This window comes from Salvelinus fontinalis, chromosome 19 (assembly GCF_029448725.1).
Source record: "Salvelinus fontinalis isolate EN_2023a chromosome 19, ASM2944872v1, whole genome shotgun sequence".
Taxonomy (NCBI): Eukaryota; Metazoa; Chordata; class Actinopteri; order Salmoniformes; family Salmonidae; genus Salvelinus; species Salvelinus fontinalis.
In genome coordinates this window covers 14,714,038-14,737,935 of record NC_074683.1, presented here as the reverse complement: position 1 = coordinate 14,737,935, position 23,898 = coordinate 14,714,038, and the positions used below count along the sequence as shown (strand labels likewise).

At 40.2% G+C, this 23,898-nt stretch overlaps 1 protein-coding gene across 4 annotated transcripts; it reads left to right on the top strand.

Moving 5' to 3' along the window:
* On the top strand, window positions 1-23,898 carry scel (sciellin). Of its 4 annotated transcripts, XM_055870904.1 has the most exons (28): window positions 1-97; window positions 4,986-5,053; window positions 7,285-7,393; window positions 7,632-7,694; window positions 7,994-8,071; window positions 9,434-9,469; window positions 9,756-9,800; window positions 9,895-9,927; window positions 10,053-10,100; window positions 10,315-10,389; window positions 10,476-10,547; window positions 13,296-13,364; window positions 13,552-13,617; window positions 13,722-13,769; window positions 13,984-14,052; window positions 15,425-15,475; window positions 15,596-15,646; window positions 15,899-15,967; window positions 16,535-16,591; window positions 16,924-16,980; window positions 17,313-17,369; window positions 18,693-18,749; window positions 18,889-18,960; window positions 19,626-19,743; window positions 19,993-20,095; window positions 20,253-21,192; window positions 21,531-22,269; window positions 22,648-23,898. In XM_055870904.1, exons 2-26 carry the CDS (start codon window positions 5,011-5,013, stop codon window positions 20,267-20,269), a joined length of 1,563 nt encoding a protein of 520 aa, XP_055726879.1. In that variant the 5' UTR covers window positions 1-97; window positions 4,986-5,010; the 3' UTR covers window positions 20,270-21,192; window positions 21,531-22,269; window positions 22,648-23,898. The 4 variants fall into 4 exon arrangements, with proteins under 4 accessions (XP_055726879.1, XP_055726881.1, XP_055726880.1 ...); XM_055870906.1 differs by having other exon boundaries at window positions 19,635-19,743; window positions 20,253-22,269; XM_055870905.1 differs by lacking the exon at window positions 21,531-22,269.

Sequence of the window (23,898 nt, the reverse complement as noted above, 5' to 3'; positions counted from 1 at the left end):
ACTAAACTAGTGACTGATAGACTTGTAAGAGTACCTAGGCGCTAGTCAAACTTTTGAATATCTGTCGTGTGAGCGGACCAGCTTTCAGCTTCCAGGGGTATGTAGCCTGTCTTTCTGCCAAATCATATACGCAGTCAGTGTTTTTGAGTCAGTAACATAAGAAGGCTGGAGGTATGTAAAGATAAAATGTACATTTAGTTATTCGTTTTTTGTATATCAGAGAGGATTTGAATGTATGTTGTTCGTTGTAACATAGGCTGTTGTGTTAAGATAATGTGCTATGAGAAAAAAGTATGTTGTATTGAATGAGTAAGAATTGAATCGATATGTTCACAAAATGATCTGCATGTGTGAATGTATTTGTCAGAGCATTTAAATGAGTTACGAGAACTCTGTCATGAATAGGGTCGTATATACGGACTATAAATAATGATATGTACATATTTTTTTACATTGACATGAAATTTGAAAATATAGTCTAATTTCTTAAAATGATCTATAGATAATGCCTATTGCAAAGCTTTTTTAAAATCTCTATATCCATAATGTGAGCTGTTAATCCATCTCAAATCGTAGCAGCAGTCTGTTCTTACCTCATGTGAAATGTAGAATGGGAGGCAACGGGGATATGACAGAGTTAGGGCATTCTTTGTTGTTGACACTTACTCATGTCAATAAGCCAGTAGAACGTTGGTGAACATGAAACACTACCGGTCTGTGCCAATCTATGCCAATCCCAGTCATAATCACATCATCAGGGCATCCTTATGGTTAGAATGTTTGTGTTTTCAGGAGCGTGAAAGCACTCTCACCCAGCTGGAGATCTGATCTGAGTGTATTATCAGCAGTCAAGCTTAGATGCTGGTTTTCCTATCCTTGTTGTTTAAAACTGGGAATGGTACATTTACTGACCTGGTCCCTGATCTGCCTGCGATGCTGTCTTGCCAGGCATGACAATGACCATATGAGTTGGCAACACAGCACAGGCAGGATACTTTTTCTTTCTGAAGTTATGAAGCACAGCTGGAGTCCTTTGCTAGGAGTCAAACTGATTATGCATCAGAAATGAGTAACACAATATAATCTACTCTGGATCTCAGTGCCACCTCTTGATTGACATTAGCTGTATGAGTCACAATAACCAATCACTATTCAATAATTAGTGGTTAAAAAAGATTAACAGTAGTTTTTATTTATTTATATTCCTGCTCTATAGGCAGATACAGAGCCGTATATATAGAAGTATATGGCTCTGGGCAGATACTGTACTTCCCAGCTCAGATACTCAGGCCTGCTAATGAAAGGCTTGCTAATGTTTTGTCAAGGTTGTGCTCGCACCGAATAATGTGGGTGTTAGTGGGAGAGAGTATAATCCTTATCTTGAATGGCCCGAAGAATGTTGCTTATGTGCAGGTCTGTGTTCTTCTGCCAAAGGTGTGTATAGGAAAGGTGTGTTGTTGAGGGTGTGTCTGTGTCTCACTCTTTGGGGGCAGAGCAAGACGGACAGGTTTGCGGGCTTAACTGGTGAGTCAGGAATTAGAGAGCACTGGCAGTTGGCACTGTTGGTACAACAACATGGTGTGTACAAGGGTTGTTATCCGAAGAGCAAATTCTGCCTATGTCGACATACTACAGTACAGACAGATAGTTTGGTCTGTCATGTGTGAGTGTTGTGTCTTTGGGCTGCGTCATGTTACAGCAAAATGAAAAATGTTAATTGTCTCTGGGTCATTCTTGAATTGGAGTGGCATTTGCATCCATTTGCAACCCGTTTATAAAACTCCTCAGTTATCAAAAATGTGGAAAAAATGACCTTTGATCTTGGTTTCCGTTTCCGGTGGCATGCATTGAAACATGTGGCTTGCTCATGGCTTTCTTTTGCAAAATAACTATGAATTAACAGACTTATTTTAAAATAGTTATCAACATATAACAGTATATTAAGTTATTACAAGGAACAACTAGCAGGTCTAGTTCGCTGGTCCAGCAGCTAGCATAATCTGTCCATTCACAATTCACCTGTGGGAACATGGCGGCTCTCAACACCCGACAACAGAAACAGTTGGCTACTACTATTTGAAAGATTGCTATTTCTCTTTCCAAAGTAAAGACAGAACTTAATTTATTGATAAGACAGAGAGCACAATTTGCCATCCATCGAGTTAGACTCATCCAATAATTTCACGATAATCGTCCTAGTCGTTTACTGGCCAACAAGCTACACAGTAATGATCAATTAGTTGGTATAGCAAACATTGAATCTGAAACAGGAGAATTATTATCTGTTTTTTAATTCTCTGAACAGCGTGTTGTTAGAATTAACTGAATTCCATCTGGTTATTGGGACAGACATGAAGGCCATTTTGGCATTCAGTCATAATCACATCATCAGGGCATCCTTATGGTTAGAATGTTTGTGTTTTCAGAAGCGTGAAAGTACTCTCACCCAGCTGGAGATCTGATCTGAGTGTATTATCAGCCGTCAAGCTTAGATGCTGGTTTTCCTATCCTTGTTGTTTAAAACTGGGAATGGTACATTTACTGACCTGGTCCCTGATCTGCCTGCGATGCTGTCTTGCCAGCCATGACTGCTAATGAAATGCTTGCTATTGTTTTGTCAAGGTTGTGCTTGCACCAAATAATGTGGGTGTTAGTGGGAGAGAGTATAATCCTTATCTTGAACGGTCTGAAGAATGTTACTGATGTGCAGCTCTGTGTTCTACTTTCAAAGGTGTGTCAAAGGTGTGTCATTGAGGGTGTGTCTGTGTCTCACTCTTTGGGGGCAGAGCAAGACGGACAGGTTTGCGGGCTTAACTGGTGAGTCAGGGATTAGAGAGCACTGACAGTTGGCACTGTTGGTAAAACAACATGGTGTGTACAAGGGTTGTTATCTGAAGAGCAAATTCTGCCTATGTCGACATACTATAGTACAGATAGATAGTTTGGTCTGTCGTGTGTGAGTGTTGTGTAGTTGGGCTGCGTCATGTTACAGCAAAATGAAAAATGTCCATTGTCTCTGGGTCATTCTTGAATTGGAGTGGCATTTGCATCCCATTTGCGACCCGTTGATGGAAAATCCTCAATGATCTGAAATGTGAAAAAGTGACCCTGATCTTGGTCGCTGATTTGCTTGATCCCTTTCTACTGCAGCTTTCTCCCCCCTCATTGGAGAACCTTGGACCCACATTTTTTATTTTAACATTGCTTCCGGGTCCCTAAGATCTGGAAGGCGGCGCGTGTCCTCTCCCTTTACTAAGGTGGGGATCCTTCCGACCTAGAAAACTGTCGTCCAGTTTCTACACTATCTTCTCTTGCAAAAATATTAGAAACACTCGCAAACTTTTTAAACTTCAAATGATATTGTTAATGTGCACCAGTCTGTTTCAGAACTGGACACAGAACCGTTTCAGCTGCTGCGCTTGTCTTACATTTGATATAAAATTGCTTAGATCATAGGAATCACTGTGCTGCCATATTTATAGACCTATCCAAGGCCTCTGATACTGTTGACCATCACCTAGTCATTCAAAGATTGTCTGAAATGGGCCTCGAGCAGGCGTCTTGCAAGTGGTTTGGGAACTATTTGTCAGATTGGACACAGTGTGTGCTTTCTGATGGTGTCAAGTCAAATTACCTTGATATTACTAAAGGTGTCCCATGGGGGTCGATTTTGGGACCTGTCCTCTTTATTTATATAAATAATATTGGTCTATCTGCAAAAATCTGTTACATTAATCTATATGCAGATGACACTGTTATGTACGCTATTGCCCCTAAGGCTGACCAGGCTATGTTGGAGCCGCAATCTGATTCTGTTACCTTGTAGAAAGTCCTTGTTGATTTAAAATTGGTACTTAATGCGAGAAAAACTAAATGCATGCTGTTTTTTCATTCCCGTAGAAATATTTCAGATGGCTTACAAACTTATGCATTGGATGGCTGTTTCATCGAGCAGCTTCCCACCTAAAAATATCTGGGCTTTTGCATTTATAGTAATTTGACATTTAAAAAACATACAGATGAGCTATTTCAGAAGCTGAGATTTAAAGTAGGCTCATTTTATAGAAATAGATAATGCCTCTCCCTGAACAGCAGGAGGCAGATTGTACAGGCAACTTTCCTGCCAGTTCTTGACTACGGGGACACCATTTATTGGAATGAAACAGCCACTACTCTTAAACCTTTGGATGTTATGGTACACTTGGCGTTTATCACAGGTGATAGTTTAATACGCGTCACTGTATCGTGTATCCAAAGGTTGTCTGGTCCTCACATCTCCACCGCACTAGGTAAATCCGCTTTTAGTTTGAACATTCCACGTTTTTGGAATCACTGACAAAATGAATTACATTTGAATTCCCTGTTGCCATTAGGGCAGTTTTAAAACCCTGATGATAAATGAGTTCACCGAGGTGTGAGTTGTTTTGATTGATGACTTTAATAGTTTGTTTATGATGCCTGTGATGTTTGTGATGTGCCAATGTAATGTACTTGTTTTTGATCGTTTTTGTAACTGTAACACCCCACCCCCCCACAAAAAGAGACCAAAAAAAAGTACATAATTGGTTACCAAAAAAAAAGCTCAAATTTGTCATTGGTGTTACCGTCATTGGTGTTACTACTCCTACTTGTGGGACAATGTTATCAAGATGGTAAACATTTTTTAAAGTAAGTCAGCTGTCATAATAGTTGATTTAGGATGGGAAATACATTGAAAAAATATAACCCTAAACACTTAGGGTTTTGTGTAGGAGTTGGATATATTTCTCTATAACAATACAGTTGTTACATAAGATGACAGGTGACATGACCTGGTCATCTCATTGCTATAGTTTCTCTGAATGTATATATTACCCCAGTAGAGTGGCTTACCTTGTTCTTGAACACAGCTCCTTATTGTCATACAGTAACAATATTCTGACCAATAGCACCACCCTGTGGATGAATGATGGTTACTGAATTTAGAATATTTCCCTTTTTTCCAGATTCAACAAACGTGACAATATCAACATGTCTTATTCCTACTCCAAGAGTTCTTACTCTACCAGTACCGGTAAGTAACTATGTAAAGTGCCTAGTGAAAATCTACACACCCATTGCACAGAGCATTCATTTGCTCAAAATAACAAAATAGATGCAGTGTTGTCAGACCTCAGATAATGCAAATTATTTTTTAAACAACACAATACTAATGTTTTAACTGAGGAAGAGTTTTAACTCAGAAATCAATATTAGTTGGAATAACCCTGATTTTCAATCACAGCTTTCATGCGTCTTGGCATGCTCTCCACCAGTCTTTCACATTGATGTTAGGTGACTTTATGTCACTCCTGGCGCAGAAATTCAAGCAGCTCGGCTTTGTTTGATGGCTTGTGACCATCCATCTTCCTCTTGATCACATTCCAGAGGTTTTCAATGGGGTTCAGGTCTGGAGATTGGGCTGGCCATGACAGGGTCTTGATGTGGTGGTCCTCCATCCACACCTTGATTGACCTTGATACGTATCATGGAGCATTGACCTACTGTAAAAACCACTCCTCAGAGTTGGGGGACATTGTCAGAGCAGAAGGAAGCACGTTTTCTTCCAGGACAACCTTGTACGTGGCTTGATTCATGTGTCCTTCACAAAGATAAATCTGCCCGATTCCAGCCTTGCTGAAGCACACCCAGATCATCACTGATCCTCCACCAAATTTCACAGTGGGTGCGAGACACTGTGGCTTGTGGGCCTCTCCAGGTCTCGCACCCACTGCCCAATCTCCAGACCTGAACCCCATTGAAAACCTCTGGAATGTGATCAAAAGGAAGATGGATGGTCACAAGCCATCCTTTTCTACAATGTAGAAAATAGTAAAAATAAAGAAAAACCCTTGAATGAGTAGGTGTGTCCAAACTTTTGACTACAGCTAGTTTTCCGTTTTCCCCTACCCACTCTGAACACTCCCGAGACAGTCCTAGCAAAATTCTTGGTTGTGAAATGGCTCATTACTCATTGCTAAGAAGCAATTTTTGTTTCTTTTTGACCATTTAATTTAAAACAACCAATCACAATAAGGTACTTAATTGTTACCCAGAAATGATTTGAAATTGAGATAAAAACATCTGCATTGGACCTATAAGCATCATAGGGATATCCCTGAGCAGTTTTCATTCTCCCTCACAGCTCAGTTAGGAAGGATGGCCAGATCGTTGCAGTGTCTGGGTGATATGATACACCATCCACAGACAAATTACCATACTTGACAATACTCAAAGGGATATTTGGTGACTTGGAATTATTTTGTAACTTCCCCTGATTTAGGCCTGTCTAAAAAATGCATCCTAGACATGCTTCTAAAGATTGGCGGCTCTGAGGTTAAATCCTTGTTTAAAATTCACTATCCAACTGAGGGACTTTACACTTTACAGAGACCGGGGAAGTTAGTCTTAAATAATGAGAACCATTTATTTTGCAAACGGATGGACCTCATTCAACAAATTGTGGGATTTTTCATGAACATATATTTACCTGAACTTATTTAGGTGTGCCACAAGGGGTTTGGAGACTTTTGCAATCAAGACTTCTTTGTTTTATTTTTGTATTAATTGCAGAACATTTCCATAACTGTTGAGTAGGCTGTGGGAAAAAATCACAATGTAATAACTTTCTAGATTGAAATTTAAAGAAGCAAAATGTGAAAACTGTGTAAGGGGCTGTAGACTTCTGCTAGGCACTGTATACAGAATAACACAGCATATGAGCATTATCCGTGCCACACAGCTGGAATTTCACATTCCTAACAGCAATGAGGGAGACATATGATTTTCACCAAAGCTGTACTGTTCTTATATACCCAGTGTTCACTCCTACATTTTTCATTCATTCAGCCATGTTTTGTGTCCCAATCCACCCCTAAGCTTTGTTAATGGAGCTATAGCAGAAGGCCCGTTGTGTGAGGACTGAACAGCAGTGACACTATTTAAATATTAGGGGCTGCTCAGGGCACCTAACTCCCCGGTGGATTTTGACAGTGAGTGCGCTTTCACAGTGTCATAACCTCACAAAGCATTGTAACCGGTGTTGACTAACCAGAATGACTGGATCAGGTGAAAGACAAAGACAGTCCCTGAGTTAGATGTACTAATAGGACGACAGTAATAGTTATGCACTTTCAATTGTGATAATTATGTGATAATTATGCAGTACTACTTTTGTTCAGTCTATTGCAATATTTTCTATAAGATCAATGTATAGGTCAGTTTGTCAATGTTTTGTGTCTGTGTGTGGTGTTGTGGTGGTTGTAGCTAAGAGCAGCAGTCCCAGCCAGGCGATTGAGGACCCCAAGAAGAAGACTTCTCTGCTAAAGGACAGAAGTTGGATCAGGAGCAACACAGATCAGGAAGAAGCAGTCGAGTGAGACACTGGCATCACACAACAAACACACCACACGAACAAACATACAAACCACACACACACACACACCTCCACCCATCATCTGAATGGAACATTACTGTAGGGTGTGGTAGAAGTTTAGGATGTGACTAAACATGTCTGCTGTGTCATTACTGTTAAATAAAAAACATATTGGTAGTGGTTGCTCGAATAACAAGAAACTGCCTCTCAACATGTCCTCTTCTTTTCTCTCATTTAGCCAGGATCCAAACTTTGGCAGAGTGGTTCTGAACAAATACCGGTCCAATGAGGCTCTTGACAGGTAAAGATTCTTATTTCCTGATACTGTATCTCCTGTAGTCCCTTCCCTCATATATCACCTCATCTTGGCTTCAACTTGTATTTATATCAAAGAAAACCTGAAGCACTCTAATAATAATACACATTTTCATGGATACTTACTGAATAAACATCTCCTTTGAGATAATGAAATTAAAACATGTGATCATTACTGAAAGATTGTGGTCTACTCACTACATCATGAGTGTTATTATCCAAGGTTCAATATAATCATAGTAGCTATCTTAGACCTATGGTTTTAACAAACGTATTCATCCACAGTGCTGAGCCTGCAGACTCAAAATCCCCTCAAACGACAACCACCAAGACATTGTCCTCCGTAGAGGCCCTAAAAAAGAGGTATCAATATCACTGTACAACACACACTGTGATCCTCCACAGGAACCAATATGTGTCCTGTACCTACAGTGCATATCATAAATATTCACTCCCCTTGGATTTCTTCATATTTTATTTTATATTTGATATATTTTACAAAGTGAGATTTTAAATGGATTTTAATTAAAAAAATAATTAATGATGTACTGGCCTGTCTCCTGGTAGCGCCTCCATGCTCTGGACACTACGCTGACAGACACAGCAAACCTTTTTGCCACAGCTCGCATTGATGTGCCATCCTGGATGAACTGCACTACCTGAGCCACTTGTGTGGGTTGTAGACTCCGTCTCATGCTACCACTAGAGTGAAAGCACCGCCAGCATTCAAAAGTGACCAAAACATCAGCCAGGAAGCATAGGAACTGAGAAGTGGTGTGTGGTCACCACCTGCAGAACCATTCCTTTTTTGGGGGTGTCTTACTAATTGCCTATAATTTCCACCTTTTGTCTATTCCATTTGCACAACAGCACGTTAAATTTATTGTCAATCAGTGTTGCTTCCTAAGTGGACAGTTTGATTCCACAGAAGTGTGATTGACTTGGAGTTACATTGTGTTGTTTAAGTGTTCCCTTTATTTTTTTGAGCAGTGTATATTGGCTTCCTTCTTTTCACTTAGTCCTTTAGGTTAGTATTGTGGAGTAACTATGATGTTGTTGATCCACACTCAGTTTTCTCCCATCACAGCCATTAAACTCTGAACCTGTTTTCAAATCACCATTGGCCTCATGGTGGAATTCCTGAGCGGTTTCCTTCTTCTGCGTCAACTCAGTTAGGAGGGACGCCTGTATCTCTATTGACAGGCTGTATTGGTACACCATCTAAAGCCCAACTAATAACTTTACCATGCTCAAAGGGATATTCAGTCTCTGCTTTTTAATTTGTAATTTTTTTTTATCGGTGCCCTTCTTTGTGAGGCATTGGAAAAGCTCCCTGGTCTTTGAGGTTGAATCTGTGCTTGAAATACACAGCTCGACCGAGGGACCTTACAGATCACTGTATGTGTGGGTACAAAGATGGGGTAGTCGTTCAAAAATCATGTTAACCCCTTTATTATTGCACACAGAGTGAGTCCATGCAACTTATTATATGATTTGTTAAGCACATTTTGACTCCTGAACTTATTTAGGCTTGCCATAACAAAAGGGGTGAATACTTACATAACCAAGACATTTTTGTTATACATTTTTTATTAATAATTATTATAGAAATAAATCACAAAAATCCATTTAAATCCCACTTTGTAATGCAAAAAAAAATCCAATGGGGTGAATACTTGCCCTGACTGATGATATGCACTCTAAAACTCATCTGACTGATTGCAGATTTGGTGGGAGTCAGGATGAATTGAGCAAGGGCAGGTCAGTAGGCTTTTCTCCTCCTTTACAGAACTCACACCTTTACTTGTTGCAGTAATATGTTCCCAGTAGGCAAAATGTGTTTGAAAAGACGCAATGGTCAGGTTGTAAACTTGAAAAATATATATGTCTTTACCTGGTTATAATCTGGTTATCTGACATCACTTTAACCATAAAAACAGATTCCAACCAGAAAATTACACAATTATGACACCCATGCCCAAATTTTGTCCACTCAGTTAGCAGTTATATTAGTGTTAATAAAATGGAATTTCCCCTTTTGATGTAGCACTCTGCCAACTTTTGGACGTACTAGCACAGCCTACGCAAAAAGGTAATGTTTGAATATGAACAGAATTGTTCTGTAAGTGGATATTTAGCTGTTGTGAAAGAGATTATCTCTAAATGCTGCCTTTTGTTTGTTACAGTACCTCACCACCGAAGTCAGATTCTCTCAAGACGTAGGTGACCCTATATGATAATGAATCCCAGTTGTGCTTGTGCAATACTGAATAGTTTGTGTCATAAAATGTGTTATCCATGAAATGTCTCATATTCAGCCTCTACTAATGTAATGTCATTACAGAACCACTGTCTCTAAAACAACAGTCACAGAGGAACCTAAGAAAACAAGGTAGATCATTAGTTTTACACTTAAAAAAATGTGAGTGCTGTTATTCTGTTTCTATTTTTCCTTCTTTTTTTTGGAGTGGGGGGGGCAAGCTAGTCATCTCTTATGCAAGGGAGCCTTGGCCAAGTTTATTCACCACCTTTATAAACGTATTGCAATCAAAGGTGACACAGTAACATTTTAATGTTTTGATAATCTGTTGAATTCATTCCTTCAGCACCACAACAACTATCACCACCAAAGGTGGAACAACTACTGAGACGACCATCTCCACAAGCCAGAGTGTGAGCAGGTATGGCATTTACATACGCGTACCTGGTTTATCTTTACTATTCCCCATCAAAGGATGTACATAAACATTCTTGGTTCTGTTTACAGATCCCCAGTTGTGAAATCGCCCACCACCAACACTGAGAGCTTCACCGATCGGGTCTTCAACTCCAGAAAAGGGTAAAACTGCACCCTTTGAAAATAGGGGTGGCAGATAGTCTTGTGGTTAGAGAGGCGAGCCAGGAACGGGAGGGTTGCCAGTTTGAATCCGGGTCGGAAAAATCTTTCGGGAAGTGCTGGCAAAGGCTTGCTGTATCAAAATCCTAGATGCTATTTTGTGCCCTTGAGCAAGGCACTTAACCCCCCACAACTACTGCTCCACGGGTACCCAGTGTGGCATCCCTCTGCTCCAACCTGTATATGTGGTGGGTGTCTTTTGGAGGGGTTGGGACAAGTCAAAATTTGGTTAGACCTTGTGTACAATTGACGAATTATTTAATCTTAATACAACGCAGTATTATAACATCTATGGCCTGTACTATAAATAACCATTATGCTATATATGAGAAGCTTGTGATAGGCCTGTGAGGGATTGCAGGGAGAATATGTTTACCTGTGTTGGCAGAGGACCCAGACAGGCCCATTGATCATACAATCATGTTCCTGCTGCAGCTTCCCACACAGGGACATGTATACGAGCACACATATTTTTTACCCCCAGTGGTATTTTCTTTTCCCTGCTGCATCTAAGAGGATGTCTTGTCATGTCAGTGGTAGGCAGACTGGTGTCAGAGCTGGCAGCAGGCCTGTAGACAGACATGCAACATCTACTCGTAGAGTGAAGCTTTAAAGGATCGTTCTGTAGTGTTTGCGTAATTGCGTGAGATGCGCGATTTAGTTCTGGGGTGAGACGTGTTAGACAAGCGAAGTAGTGTCCTCTCTAACGCTCTAAACGAAAACTCTCAGCCCGTTTTTGGTGAGTCTATGGGCCAAATGTCCCCTTCCGAATTTCAAAAGATGTGAGCACCTGTGAAATCATGATTTGTCCAAATGAATTACATAAGACACCCTACTCACCACCTTCAAAGCCATACTGAGAATGTTGTTGCTGTTAATTAAAATTCACATATTTTTGAAATACAAAATACTTGTATTTTAATTAAATAAATATATTTTGTAGTTAATTTTGGTACACTTAAAATTTATATTATTTTGTAATTGTATTTTGTCAAAGAAGTCAAAGTGACCACCCCCAAAGTGTAAGATCAGACTTGACAAGGTTCATAATGACATAATAAGTAACCCCCTTAGAGTCTATTGACGCACCGGTGCATCAATCTAAGTAACATAATAAGACATTCCCCATCAAAATCCGTCAATTTAATCTAGAGATACTGTATCTGTTTTTTTGCATGGACTGTGTCTCAATCTACCACATCCATCTATGGTGGCCTTCCGCATGTGCAGTGGAAGGTGGCCAAGCTACTGCAGTGTTTGTCAGACTATGAAAATTGGTCTTCTCATGAAACGTCTGTAGCGTCGATGTGCCAACTTCTGTTTGTAGTGTCCAAACCATTTGGGTTACAAACTACTGGGACCCCACTGTGGAAAGGGGAGATTCTCACGAACACGATGTGTCATGGGAAACGTCTGAAGGTAATCAGTACCGGTATAAAAATGTAATGGAATTATGGAGGTAGTTTTATGCCTAACCCAAAAAAGTTGTAAAATATGTGTAAAACAAAATCATATATATATACACTACCGTTCAAAAGTTTAGGGTCACTTTTTTTACTTTAAAAAATAAAAGCAAATTTTTGCACATAAGATTTATCAGAAATACAGTGTAGACATTGTTAATGTTGTAAATGACTATTGTAGCTGGAAATGGCAGATTTTTTATGGAATATCTACATAGACAGAGGCCCATTATCAGCAACCATCACTACTGTGTTCCAATGGCACGTTGTGTTAGCTAATCCAAGTTTATCATTTTAAAAGGCTAATTGATCATTAGAAAACCCTTTTGCAATTATGTTAGCACAGCTGAAAAATGTTGTTCTGATTAACAAAGCAATACAACTGGCCTTCTTTAGACCAGTTGAGTATGTGGAGCATCAGCATTTGTGGGTTCGATTACAGGCTCAAGATGGCCAGAAACAAAGACCTTTCTTCTGAAACTCGTCAGTCAATTAACCTTTATTTAACTAGGCAAGTCAGTTAAGAACAAATTCTTAATTACAATGACGGCCTACCCCGTCCAAACCCGGACGACGCTGTGCCAATTGTACACCGCCCAATTGGACTCCCAATCACGGCCGGATAAATATATATATATATATTTCCAGAGCTTTCTTATATCTCCTAGACACAAGACAGACACTCCAAAACCGTAGTCCTTAAGATTTTTTATCCATTTATTAATTTGTTATTCAATGCATTATGGTAGTGAAGGCCAAATTCAATATTTTATCAAATCATTTGTTTACTTTTTTTTATACCTAAAGGGGTCCTAGAATTCTAAATCAAATAGCTGAATGATCCATTGTATGACCATCTTAAAACCATTCCACATGTCAGATTAGAACCCCCCCCCCCCCCCCCCCCCCAGCTGTAGTAAATCTTGCAGAGATTTAACAGTAAGAGTAACAATGTAACAGTAACGTAACTGCAATGGTAACGGGTAATGGTAGCGGTAACAATAACATATTCTTTACATAGAACACCACCTTCAAAGCCAAAAGTGAGCGAGAAGTCAAAGTGACCACCAAAGTGTAAAATCAGGCATGACAAGGCTCATAGTGACACAATAACATAGGATGTGTAACATGTACTATACTGTATGTCTGTATAATCTCCAAACAATATAGTCAATTCAATCCATGCAGTATCTGGGTAATAATAAATAAGTTACTGTTATCTTGGCAGGACTGAGAATCAGCTAGTCAGTAGTCTGAAACCAACATCCGTCAAAACTGAATACTTGATCCCAGACAGGTAAGATCTTTGTTTAACCATTTTTTCATCAATAGATAAACATTCACATTAAAGATTGAAAGATTTTAGAAGGCGATTAAAAAACGTTCACATACCTACTTGATTTGGTCGTGTCCACATACACCAATGAACTAGTGTTGATGAATATTGGTCAACATATTGATCCATTTCTTCCATGTTTCTCAAGCACGACAAGTGTCTCCAAAACAGACACTGTGACACAGAACACCACTAAAAAGGAAAGCACTTCTGGGTGAGTTCGAGCAGCGATATGCACTAAACACAAAATGTGAACGACTTTTGCTGAACCGTAATGAAATACTATATTTCCCTAAAAACACATTCCTTTTCATTCAGAGATGGCAGGAAGAAACCCCCCACTGCCCCAAAGAGGACTTCCTCAAAGTAAGCATACTGACCTTCAATTGAAGGCCTCAATTGAAGGCCTTGATTGGTCCATTATTTTCATATTGTCCCTTCTGTCAAATTCGTTTTGGTGCAAAAATCCATTTAGCTAACGATAATGACTTCGGTGTTCAAATTGTTATAACGGTGTTGACATTGAACATAATTCAATAATGTAATGCATATAATTAGAGTATAAGTATAATCTTCACAGGACCGAGGATGACCTCTTTGATACTCTCCTGCCGACAACCATGAACTCTCGCTACTCCTCCCCTACCAGGTAAGGTCTCCCATGGGGAGGTGTTCATGTTATTCCAGATACTGCAGGATACTGCACTCTGTATTGAACTTGAAAGGTTCACTAAGAAGTCTGTTGAATCCAATAAACTCCTACGGTACCTGTGTAATATAATAAATTTAATTCAGTACAAACTAGAATAATCTATATTTTTCAATATTGAGACATGTGATGCTGCAAAGCAAGGTGGCTGTCTGAAAGGAGCCTCCCGATAAAACCCTCCCAATTTCATCAAAGTTCGATAAAATAGTCAATTTAGTATCATTGTTTTTGAGGGGAAAGTTCTTTTTACTTGTTTTATCGAAGTATTTCAACAATGTCTATGTTGAATTCAGCTTCAGCACGTACACGTAGCACAAACGCTAGCGCAACGTCTAACAGGGCTAGCTCTGTTGCTAGCACTTCAGCAAGCATGACCTTGAACAGGCAGAACATAGAACCCAGCAATGTTGTCGGCCTTGCAATCATCCCTACAGAAGGCCATGGAAGAAATGGGTAGAGTCAGCACCATTCTTGAATCGAATGTTTCTCAGGTCATGCGATCCCAGATGGATATGCAAGAAGGTGTATTGGGCGTATTACAGAGGCTGGATGAGGCAGAGGGTTGGATATCAACGCTGGAGGATGACTGATTAAGAAAGCAGAGAAGAACGGCAAACTGTATGAGGATCTCCACAGAAGCGTGCAAGACACAGCTAACCGAGACAGGCGCCTTAATTTAAGACTTTTAGGAGGGTCTGGAGGATGACAATTTACGATTGACGTGAGGTGTCATAAAACCCCCACACCAGTCCCTCCTCCTCTCTGTAGGTGAGAGGGCTCTATAGACACTGATCCATTGCAACCTGATCTTTGGATCCTCACAGCAGAGTCATGACAGTATATACACCGGATTAATTTACACGAGATATGCACAGCAGTAGATATATTAGAGTGAGCTATGTCAAGAATCCAGTATATAAATAAGTATGCAATGTGTATAAACACTTTTACTAATATTAATGGAATATTAATATTGAGAATACAGTATTTAAATACATAGTACAAAACCCCATGAAAAAATGGATAGAAGTGCAGGAAATTAGCTTGGAATATACTGTAAATATATATGTAGTGAATGGTGTGTATAGACAGTATGGACAGTATGTGAATAGAAAAGGTATACATGAACCATTTCTAGAATGTAGTATAATACATATAAAGTTGGTAAAACAGTATGTAAACATTATTAAAGCTAAACATTATTATCATCCTAACACTCAAGTGATCCACAGTATATAACATTTGGTTCATCAAGTGATATTTGTAGTTCAACTCAAACGGAGCATATTATTTCCATTGTTTATACTTACAGCACTACAACCATCACCAATAAAGAAGTTGTCACTGTGGACAGCCCCAAAGGGTACGTTTTACTGATTTAATAAAATCGATTTCAGCAAAATACTTCTCAATATTAGTAACGGTTCATTATCTGTGTGTGAGATGAGTAGCCAAAATGTATCCAATCTTTGTTTCCATTTAGGGATGTCAAAACTGTGAAATCTCCGACCTCTACAACTAGGACCATCACCAGGTAAACATGATAACCTCTACACAAGAACCAGTAGTCAATGATGATATATTCTTCTTCAACAATATTGTGTTTACATCTTATATGATCAACAGTTACTGTCCTTCATGCAACATAACTATAGCTTTCCAGGGATTGCATTTGGACCGATAGTTAACATCAAATTCTAACATTTCTGTTGTCATTTCAGTCAGATTTCACATTCACACAGCCATCTTCCTTAATATCACGTTCTCTGTCTCCCGTTCCAAACAGCTCCTACAGTAGGAGTGACGATGTCTCCTCTACCAGGTCCTCTTCCCACAGCATCAGCTCCTTGCCAAGGTAATGGTTGTAGAATGGTGTACTACAAAATGCTCTGTACAATGGCCCCCGACTAATATATGGGCACGTTTGAGAGCATCAAATTTGTGATGTGGGTAAATGCTCACCGGGTAAAAACTGGTTCAATCAACACTATTTCCATCCCATTTCAACCCCCAAAAATGTATGACATTGAATCCAAGAGGAACACTCAATGGATTTGCAAAAACTCATCAGCATAAGGGCATTTAGTTTCACCCCACTTTTAACCTAAATCCAATGACATGGTGAAATGTTTTGTTGAATTCACAATAGTTGACAACTCAACCAAATTTCAATCAAAATTAGAAGTGACGGCTACGTCCAGTAGGTGGTGTCAGACTGACTGATGTACAAATAATAAGTCGCCTTTTTAGGATGAAGGGTGATGGCGTACTGGAAATCAGTAAATCATCTCATCATCTCGAACACAACCTAAGTCTTTCTCTCAATAGAGAGAAAAACCACCAGAGATGGGTTTCACAGCCCATAAATCCTCACAAGACTTTGAAAATAACCTACAATCCCACCCTATTTCCTCACACACAGTGAGGACTACACCTCAACCAACACCCGTAGAAGCTACTCCAGCAAGCCAGACAGCAGGTATGTAATGCCCTTTAAATTAATCTGATGAAATGATTAATGGCATCATGCCTGGGATTGTATCTATCTTTATCACTAAACATAGTTTCAAAACCAATGCCACTCACAAGGCAGGCAGTACACTTGACCTCATCTTTACTAGAGTCTGTTCGACCACAACTCTCACTACCCTCACTCTCACTACCCTCCAGATCTATGATCACTATTTTTAACACAACCTAAGTTTTTCTCTCAATAGAGAGAAAAACCATCAGAGATGGGTTTCACAGCCCATAAATCCTCACAAGACTTTGAAAATAACCTACAATTCCCCCCTATTTCCTCACACACAGTGAGGACTACACCTCAACCAACACCCGTAGAAGCTACTCCAGCAACCCAGACAACAGGTATGTAATGCCCTTTAAATTAATCTGATGAAATGATTAATGGCATCATGCCTGGGATTGTATCTATCTTTATCACTAAACATAGTTTCAAAACCAATGCCACTCACAAGGCAGGCAGTACACTTGACCTCATCTTTACTAGAGTCTGTTTGACCACAACTCTCACTACCCTCACTCTCACTACCCTTCAGATCTATGATCACTATTTTTAACACAACCTAAGTTTTTCTCTCAATAGAGAGAAAAAACATCAGAGATGGGTTTCACAGCCCATAAATCCTCACAAGACTTTGAAAATAACCTACAATCCCACCCTATTTCCTCACACACAGTGAGGACTACACCTCAACCAACACCCGTAGAAGCTACTCCAGCAAGCCAGACAGCAGGTATGTAATGCCCTTTAAATTAATCTGATGAAATGATTAATGGCATCATGCCTGGGATTGTATCTATCTTTATCACTAAACATAGTTTCAAAACCAATGCCACTCACAAGGCAGGCAGTACACTTGACCTCATCTTTACTAGAGTCTGTTTGACCACTACTCTCACTACCCTCACTCTCACTACCCTCCAGATCTATGATCATTATTTTGTTTCCTTTTCTTTCTTCCTTTCCTCCAACCCTAGCCACTCAGCCCCTACCCAGATGCTCATGTGCCGTTGCAATCTTCGCTCTCTCTCTACCACTACTCTCTCCTTTTCTATTCTATCATCTCTCTGTTCTGCTAAATCCTTCTCCCTCCTGTCTCCTGATTCTGCCTCTTCGACCTTACGTTCCTCCTATTCCGCATCCTATGACTCCCTCGGGCCTCCTCACTGCCGGCTCGGCGCTCCCGTCCTGCTCCGTGGCTGAGTGACTCATTGCGAGCTTACAGAAAAGGTCTGCGGACAGCTGAGTGAAAATTTGGGAAAACTAAACTTCCCGGAGGACCTATCCTTTCACTCCCTCCTCGTCACACAGGAAGCGGCGCCGGTCCTAATCCAGGCACTTATCATCTCTCGTCTGGACTACTACAACTCGATGTTGTCTGGACTCCGCTGGACTCCACATCAAACCCCTGAAATGTATCCAGAATGCTGCAGCCCGCCTGGTGTTCAATCTTCCCATGTCACCCTGCTCCTCTTCACACTCCACTGGTTTCCAGTCGAAGCTCGCATCCACTTCAAGACTGTAGTACTTGTCTACGGATCAGTGACTACCTTCAGGCTATGCTCAAACCCTACACCCCAACCCGAGCACTCCATCTGGTCTCTAGTCTCTTGGCCCTCCCACCCCGATGGGAGGGCAGTTCCCGCTTAGCTCAGTCCAAGCTCTTCTCTGTCCTGGCAGCCCAATGGTGGAACTAGCTTCCCCCTCAAGCTAGGAAAGCAGAGTCCCTGCCCATCTTTCGAAAACATCTTCAAAGAGTATTTTAAATAATCCCAATGCACCCCCTTCTCACCCCAACCCCCCCTCACCCCAAAAACTGCTTTTGTGAACTCTCGCATTTTACTTTTCCCCCTGCTTACAATCTCTGACTTTGCTGATAGCTACTTTATTGAGAAAACATTTACTATGACTGTGATATATGTGGTTGTCCCACTTAGCTATCTTAAGATGAATGCTCTAACTATGTCCCTCTGGATAAGAGCGTCTGCTGAATGACTGAAATGTAAATGGTTGTGATTTTTCTTATGTGACAATATATATTATGTTACTACACCAGTGTCAGTGTCACCAGCCCCATGGTCTACACCACGTCTACTACCTACAAGGACAGCAGGTACGGTAGTATTAATCGGCTCCTACCTGGCAGTGATTTACATGTAAATGAACTAGACCACCTCTAGGCCACCATCGACATCCATTTTGAAGAATACATGTAACAAACTGTATTTGAACTATTCCATTCTCATCTTCAGCCGGGCTGATGACGATCTGTTCGATTCTCTCATGTCAAAACCCTCCAAGACGGTGTATTCTACTCCTGAAAGGTGAGATTTCAGGAATGCACATCATCTCATATGGGATTCCTGAAAGACGGGACAAGCTCTACTTTTTTGTTTGTTGATAAAGTATTAGCGATTACACCATATAAAGGAACAACCTCCTAATTCTTATTTTTTTTCATAAAATGATCGTCAACTCCCTCAGACACCATAAAAGGCATTCCATTTAAAAAAAATGGATTGTCCAACAAATGTTTAAAGACCTTGATTATTTAATTCTAACATTAGATTATTTAAATATGTAATACACATTTTCAAACAAATATACTATATATTTTTTTTACAGCACAATATAATGCTCCAGGGCTAATTTCATTAGCACAAGGATTGTCCCAACTTTCAAGAATCCCATCATCTCCTGTCATGATCACCATGCTTTCAAACTGTGCTATTTCTATCCATGTTTTCCTCTATGACTGTGCACATGATTAAGCCATCACATGTACAAACAAAAACATGTATTCTATGGTTATTATTCCATATAACAGTTGTAACAGACCTATATCATAGTTAGAACATGTGACATAGTTATCTATCCACAAATAAAAAGGCGCTGATGGTTTTGATAAAATAAGCCCCCTAGCTGATGCTGTTTGGCCTTACATGAGGTCCATGCGTGCTCTCTCATACATCCATGTGATGTTGATAAGTCCCTCTAGGACTGTTTTGGAGAGAGACCTGTGCTCTTACTGCCGTAAGCCCATGAGTTCCGACCCCAAGATGGTGCTGGAGGATATGAAGATCAACTGCCACACTACCTGCTTTAAGGTAAACACTATTGAAATATGAACACTATAATCTAATATTTGAGTATCCACGCCTGAGTGTGTACAGAGGCCTCGGTCTTCTTATCAGATCTGCAATATTGTGATATAAATAAGTTACATTTGCACATCTTCTCGTTGAGATTATCGGACTCTGTGTCTGCCTTGAGATGTAACAATCAATACACATGCATCATGATCTTCTTCTTCGCCTAATGAGAGTATCTGACATTGTGTGTCTCTGTGTCCTCAGTGTGAGGTGTGTAGCAGTGACCTGGGCCATCTCAAGGCAGGGGACAGTATGTGGGTCTACAGACGCACCGTGCACTGTGAGCGCTGCTTCGAAGTCACCAGAGGTAAGCACGTTTAGAAACACACACAACTAGAGCTCATACTGATGATCTACTGTATACACGATATCAATATTTCACAAATGATGGGTCAGAATTTACTGGCTTTCAATTGATTTGCTTGATTTTGGGTCACTGAGGTAACACATATTTTATTTTACAGAAAAATGGCATCGTTGATCCTCAAGTCCACGCGGATGAAGACGGGGTCTTTATTCTATGGCCGTTTAAATAGATTGAAGTTTTGAATGACATTTTGGTGACATGGGTCCTCCTTATATAGGTACGGGAATGTATGGATGTTGAAAAATAGCATCTTTTTCAGAATTAGGTAGGAATTCTTGTGTTTATAAAATGGAGAGGATATGAATCTTTTACATAAAAACTACACTGACAGTTAATGTTTTCATACATGAATATACTATATGGGATATGTAAGCATGTTTTTTTTTTTAAATCTCTTTTTACTTTTAGTAACCAATAATTAATTGACTCTGTCTCTGAATCATGATAGGTTAAACTTCCACAGTAAATGCATGTAAGCCAATTTTTTTTTACTTGTCTCAGCCAGCTGTTTGTCTCCATAATCAACATATTTCACAGGCATTCAGGCTACCAAAATAGGCTTACGGTGAGATATCCAAATGGTGCAATAATTAGGGCCGGGGGTTGGTTGTGTGTGCAATACAAAAATATTAAGAATTCTTTATTAAAATTTGGACAGAAGTTACACAAAACAGTTTGATGATTTCTTTCAAGTACGGTATTTGTATGCATTTTGAGTAAACATACCGCTCAGTACAAAGCGTTACTCAATCTAGCAAATGCTCAAGCGAACTGAACGCACCCCAATGTAACGCTTCGAACACACCGACTGTGCTGTTGCATCACATCACTGCTGCATAACATTTTGCGCAGCTTGGCAACTATACTGATGCAGGTGCCTTTTGCAGATGGTCGCATGCGGTTGGACACATGGAGGAGATAATAATTTTCGCAGTATCCTCAAAACCGTGTCTTTTGACACAAAAGCTGACAGCTACAGCGACATAAACACAAAAATGCTGCTTGGAGACAAGTGTCCACGATAGTAGGATTGCCAGGTCAGTGAGCTTAGTGAGCTTGTGCTAGATGTGGCTAGTTAGCGTTAGCTAGCTAACCTAGCCAATGAGGTGTGTGTGTGAAAGAAATAGTCAAATAAATTATGCTAGTTACTACCCCTGATAACTTTACCAAATAATCATGTTTGAAAGAGTGTGAGTGTGTATGCTAGATAAATAGTAATAGAAATGGTAAATACTACTTTACCCCTGATAATTTGGTCAGATAACCGTGTGTGTGTGTGTCTATGTGTACAGTAGGTGACATGTCCATGATTGCTATCTAATAACTATAGTTATGCTAGGTAATGGTTTGGCTTATCATGTTCATGTCTATGTAGAAGAAGACTGTAGGAGGAAATGGAGAGGACTCAGGGACAGGTATCAGAGAGAGAGAAGGGCAAAGAAAGATAAGAAGAGGTCTGGGTCAGCAGCCTTGGGCTTCTGCCACATTCTTTCTTTTCTGGATCCATTTATTGTGCCGAGGGCAATGAGTGGCAATTTTACAGTCAGGCCCTCTACTACGTCTTCCACAAGTGTTGTCGCCACCGGTGGTGCATCAAGACCCTCAACGTCACCTACAAGTGCAACCATCGCCTCCACCGGTGCATCAAGACCCTCAACATCTACAAGTGCGACCATCGCCTCCACCGGTGCAGCGAGACCCTCTACAACGTATGACACGAGTATGACCACCACCGGTGCAGCCATGGAAGATGAAATGGAGGACGCACCTCTGGATCTAGGACCACCTGAGATTATTATGAACCTCACGGAAGTGACCACTGAGGACCTCGTTGAACAGGATGTGGCCGTGGAGAGAAACAGAGAGAGAAACGAAGAGGAACAACGTCACGCCAGGCGTCATCGGAGGTACCAGCCCCCAGATCCACTCAACTCATTTCAGCAGAGGCTCCTCCAAGCCGTCGATAGGGATGCAGCCCAACCTGATGCTCACAGGAAGGAGAGAGACCCTCTTTGCCATGAGCCTGGTGCCAACCCTGAAGAGGCTGCCTCAGCAAAGAAAAGCAGCAGTCAAGGTTAAAATGTATCAGCTGCTTTTCCAAGCCGAGTTCAATGGTACTTTTTTTTTCTCCACATCACAGGTAGTGTCATAAGTGTGCGACAGTAAAGTAAAGTAGGTCATTTTTACAGTATACTCATGTAGGTTAATTGGTATTTCAGATCAAAGTATTAATATGAGGCAAATATATAGCTGTTGTTTCTGGGTTAAAAAATATCCTCAAACAACAGTTTGCTGTCTAAATATTTGCCTGTCACATTCATCTTTTGATCTGAAATACAAATTCCATGAGTAAACAGCAAGTATTACCATCTGTTACTATATTTATGCCACTAACTACACTATACAAGCAGTATTTAGTTAACATAAATCTCACCTTTTATGGTGTCATATTATGTTAAGCTTGTATGTGTTGTTTTTCTCTTCCCTTTCAGAGATGGAGTCAATTTAGCCGACCAGCTCACAGGAAGAACAGGAAGATGAGAGGAAGGACAGGAAGAGGACAGGAAGAGGAGAGGAAGGACAGGAAGAGGAGAAGAAGGACAGGAAGAGGAGAGGAAGGACAGGAAGAGGACAGGAAGGACAGGAAGAGGAGAGGAAGGACAGGAAGAGGACAGGAAGGACAGGAAGAGGAGAGGAAGGACAGGAAGAGGAGAGGAAGGACAGGAAGGACAGGAAGAGGAGAGGAAGGACAGGAAGAGGAGAGGAAGGACAGGAAGAGGACAGGAAGGACAGGAAGGACAGGAAGGACAGGAAGAGGAGTTGTCTGGTTGTTGATTTGACCTCCCTCATTGTACCTTTCTTTTCACACACGTCAGTTCTGTTTAAATTCAGTCAATTCATAAAGTCATTTGTTTATAAAGTCTTAGGATAGCATTCATTATTAGTGTTACATAGATTTCTGAATTGACAGAATTGAAACTCATACACCAAAGAATTCACAGATGCTCTTGTTGGTCTCTTACGAGACTAAAGGTGAATATATTTCTTTCATTTAAAACCACTTGAAAACCAGGGTGTTGAAACTGTTTGTGAAGTTATGTTCCATCGACTGGTCCTATGGGGCCATTTGTTTGTTTAGCTGCGTTATGGCTACACATTATTTTATTCTTTACAGACAGAGACACACTTCTCCACTCCTCTCTGTCCCTCAGATCTCCAGTGCCCTGCCCTCTCTCTTTATGGCCATGTCTGAAGTGCCCCTACTACGTCTAGGCTTTATGAGTTGTCCCTGTATCGGTCTGCAGTTGTGCCAAAAATACATGCTCTTGTTGTTCTTACAAATTACAGGCTACACATTCATTTTATTTATTTTTTACACGCACATACAGACCTCTTTCAATAGTTCTATTTTTTTTTAAACATTTTTACAACACACATACCTGTCATGTTCTTTCCTGTACTTGAATACTTATTTAATTATGTTTTCATAGTCAGTTGTTTATTAATATCTCATTTAGACTCAATCTGCTTATTTCTTGATGAAAGTAAAAAACACATTCTCTTCCTAATTCATTTTTTCCCCACCTGAATTTCGTCAGGCCAGTGAACATGGTGGTAAACTGTACTATTTGTATGGACCCTAGGTTACCCTTTCCCATCATACTAACTGTATGTCTGTTAGAGGAATTTCATAATTCCTTTATGTGCTCATTAATTAAAATCACTCTGTCTGTTTCTAAGAA

Coding starts and splice junctions, on each gene's coding strand:
- scel (XM_055870905.1), top strand. CDS start 5,011: ATGTCTTATTCCTACTCCAAGAGTTCTTACTCTACCAGTACCG. Junction 18,750..18,888: donor ACTACCTACAAGGACAGCAG/GTACGGTAGTAT, acceptor TCTCATCTTCAG/CCGGGCTGATGACGATCTGT. Junction 18,961..19,625: donor GTGTATTCTACTCCTGAAAG/GTGAGATTTCAG, acceptor GATGTTGATAAG/TCCCTCTAGGACTGTTTTGG.